Genomic DNA, 2,930 nt, shown 5'->3' with positions numbered 1-2,930 from the left:
CGACCCAGGCTTCCCTCTCACCAGCAGCACTTTCCAGCTCATTCTGGGGGATCCCGAGGCGTTCCAAGGCCAGCCGGGAGATATAATCCCTCCAGCGTGTCCTCGTCTTCCCCGGGGCCTCCTACCAGTTGGACGTGCCCGGAAAACCTCTAATGGGAGGCGTCCAGGAGGCATCCTGACTAGATGAACCACCTCAGCTGACTCCTTTGGACACGAAGGAGCAGCGACTCGACTCCGAGCTCCCCCCTGATGTCCGAGCTCCTTACCCTATCTCTAAGGCTGAGCCCGGCCACCCTACGGAGGAAGCTCATTTCGGACGCTTGTATCCCAGATCTCGTTCTTTCCCAGAGTTCGGTGGTGAAGAGGGAATCCTGAATTATGAATTCATTAAAATATAATGCGAAAGAGCTTCCCATGCCCTAGTATGTCTCATAAGATGCTGCAGGGTTGATACCACTTCTCTCACACAGATTTTGTGAAAAATTAGAGAATTGACAAAAATGATTTTTTCCAAAAGCCACATTAAGACACCAATATCTTTGGGAACAGAAACTCGGGACATTTGGAGATTTCTGCAAGAATCATATTTGTCGGTGCTTTTCGGCTGGAAACTGCTCAGACCCCCTTGTTGTCATCAAAGCTAAGAAAGCCAGACATCCCCTGAAAGCCCCACGTCTCTAGTTTGAGGTTGTAAAGGTTCAGGAGGCTGTGATTATCACAACAGGTCATTTGATAGAGTGATGTCAAGTTCCACACAATGGTCTCACTCCAATAAAATGGAGACTACGATTGGAGCATTGGCCTCCTACCCGACAAGCGAGCCTGAAATGGTCGATACTGATGGAGTTAGTGTAACCTCACATTGTCTTATTTACATTCTAGCTCTAACGTGAGCACGCCACAGTCTGTAATGGACAGTGCGGTCGGTTGAGGACGCCGGCATCCACAAGGAGTGGAAGACTAATAGCATATCACTGTTATGTCTCTCGTTTGGATCATTCCTATGATTCAGAGGTCACAGTGTTGGGGTCGGGCCTACACAGCAGGTACCTGTGCGTTTACTACTGATGGCAACCCTCCAACCTTCCCCAAAATGTTTTATTGGTCATATTCGAAGGCCTTTGTTGGCCAGCCGGCTCAGCCAAAACACAAGTGAAAAGTCAATTAATACACCTCAGATTTATTCATAATTCAATGTCAGTGAATAGTTTCTTTTGTTACTGTCAAAATGTGTCCACCTCTTCCGCTTCCTGACATCAATGACTCTTCTTACTCTACGTTGTGCCCTGCTGATGGATGCATCGTCTCTTTTCCGTCCGTCTGCAGGACAAAGAGCCCAGAGGCATCATCCCTCTAGAGAACCTGTGCGTGAGAGGAGTGCCGTATCCTCGCAAACCGGTACGATATCCTCACCTGTGTTTACCAGCTTTGATTGGTGGACCGTGTCCTGTGGATGCAACACTCGAGTCAGGTCAACAGATTTGTGGTTCCTAGATTAATCGTTGCATATCTCTGGTGTCGTCTAGTACTGTCTGGAGCTGTACAACCCCAACAGTCGAGGGCAGAAGATCAAGGCGTGTAAAACGGAGACGGACGGCCGGGTGGTGGAGGGGAAGCACCAGTCCTACACCATCTGTGCCGCCGGCGCAGAGGAGAGAGACTCCTGGATCGAGGCCATCAGGTCAGGCCGCACACGCATTGTATAGAAATACACACAAACAGCGACATTGTACATGAGCAGATACGTCAGAACGCATTGTGTAACGCATGCACGCGTCCCCATAGACCTGCTTGTTGCTTGCATTACTACACTTGTGAGGACCGCTTTAAGTAAGTTCTTTACCTAAACGTTTTTACATCCAACCTTGAAGAGTAACTCTCCACTAGATCGACTTACATTTAGTTTTTGCGGTCAGGCAAATCGTCCTCACAATGCGAAGTGTCCTCAAGACGATGGTGTGCAGTCGGTCCTCAAGACGACAGTATTATAAACCCACACACACACACACACTAACAAAGCTGCCTCTGTATAATGACGCTCTTCTTTACTTCTACTGTTTCACTGTAGTTTGTTTGTTTGTTTGGCTGCATCTTTGTTTTGTTTGCTTTGTTTTTTGTATATATATTGTGCATTTTTGTTATTATATTATATTTTGTTAAGATATTGTGCATTTTTTATATTGTATTGCTTACCTGTATATATAAATGCTGCTGTAGCAAAACCAAATTAATAAAGTATGTATCCATGTATCTATCTATCCAACAGAGCGAGTATCACCAAAGACCCGTTCTACGACTTGGTCTCGGTCCGTAAGAAGAAGGTGATAAACCAAGCTCCTCAGGACTGAGCGTTCTGGCGCCCCCTATGGACATTTAAAGTACTGCGCCACATTGGTGCTAAAGTATTAAACACCCCGGCAACACGAGCGACCGAGGACTCTGGAGGCCAGACACCGGCGGTGGGCGTCCGGGCTAAAAGAGACTTCTCTTTCCACTTCTTTTTTACAGGCCGAGCTAAACGGGGTGAAAACGTTGACTCATTTTTGGCCGCTCACACTTTCAGCCACAATAATTTGTCGATGTGTGTACCTTCTGCAACGAGAAGTAGATTTTTTCGGTCGACGTCTGCTCCACAAGATTTAGTTTGCAGGACCAGGAAGACAGATGAATGATTTGATGTCGCAGCAGCACAGAAAAGGGAAGCTGCCTCTCAGCTTCCTCACAGCTCACGAGGCCCGAAGGAGGAAACAGAGGCGCCATTTTAAAAGAGCGTGCTTCATTTTGTAAATACAGATATATTTCATCACATTGAACCACTCTCTTGATTTTATTGCAATGTGTACACTGTGTTATATATGAAAGAAATGCTTTAGCTCGACCTTAAATTGTGTCAATTATGAATTATTTAATAAACAGTATTTTTTACTGTG

General features: G+C 46.2%; 1 protein-coding gene across 2 annotated transcripts in view; it reads left to right on the top strand.

Moving 5' to 3' along the window:
* The window catches only part of cyth4b (cytohesin 4b), a 19,476-nt gene extending 16,546 nt beyond the window's left edge, over positions 1-2,930 (top strand). For both annotated transcript variants that reach the window (XM_034532855.1, XM_034532847.1), the window contains exons 11-13: positions 1,327-1,398; positions 1,527-1,681; positions 2,267-2,930. In XM_034532855.1, coding sequence (XP_034388746.1) covers positions 1,327-1,398; positions 1,527-1,681; positions 2,267-2,348 — 309 coding nt within the window. In that variant the 3' untranslated portion in view covers positions 2,349-2,930. The remainder of the gene's footprint in view (positions 1-1,326; positions 1,399-1,526; positions 1,682-2,266) is intronic.

Source organism: Cyclopterus lumpus, chromosome 1 (genome assembly GCF_009769545.1).
Source record: "Cyclopterus lumpus isolate fCycLum1 chromosome 1, fCycLum1.pri, whole genome shotgun sequence".
Lineage (NCBI taxonomy): Eukaryota > Metazoa > Chordata > Actinopteri > Perciformes > Cyclopteridae > Cyclopterus > Cyclopterus lumpus.
This window is presented reverse-complemented; position numbering and strand designations above follow the sequence as displayed.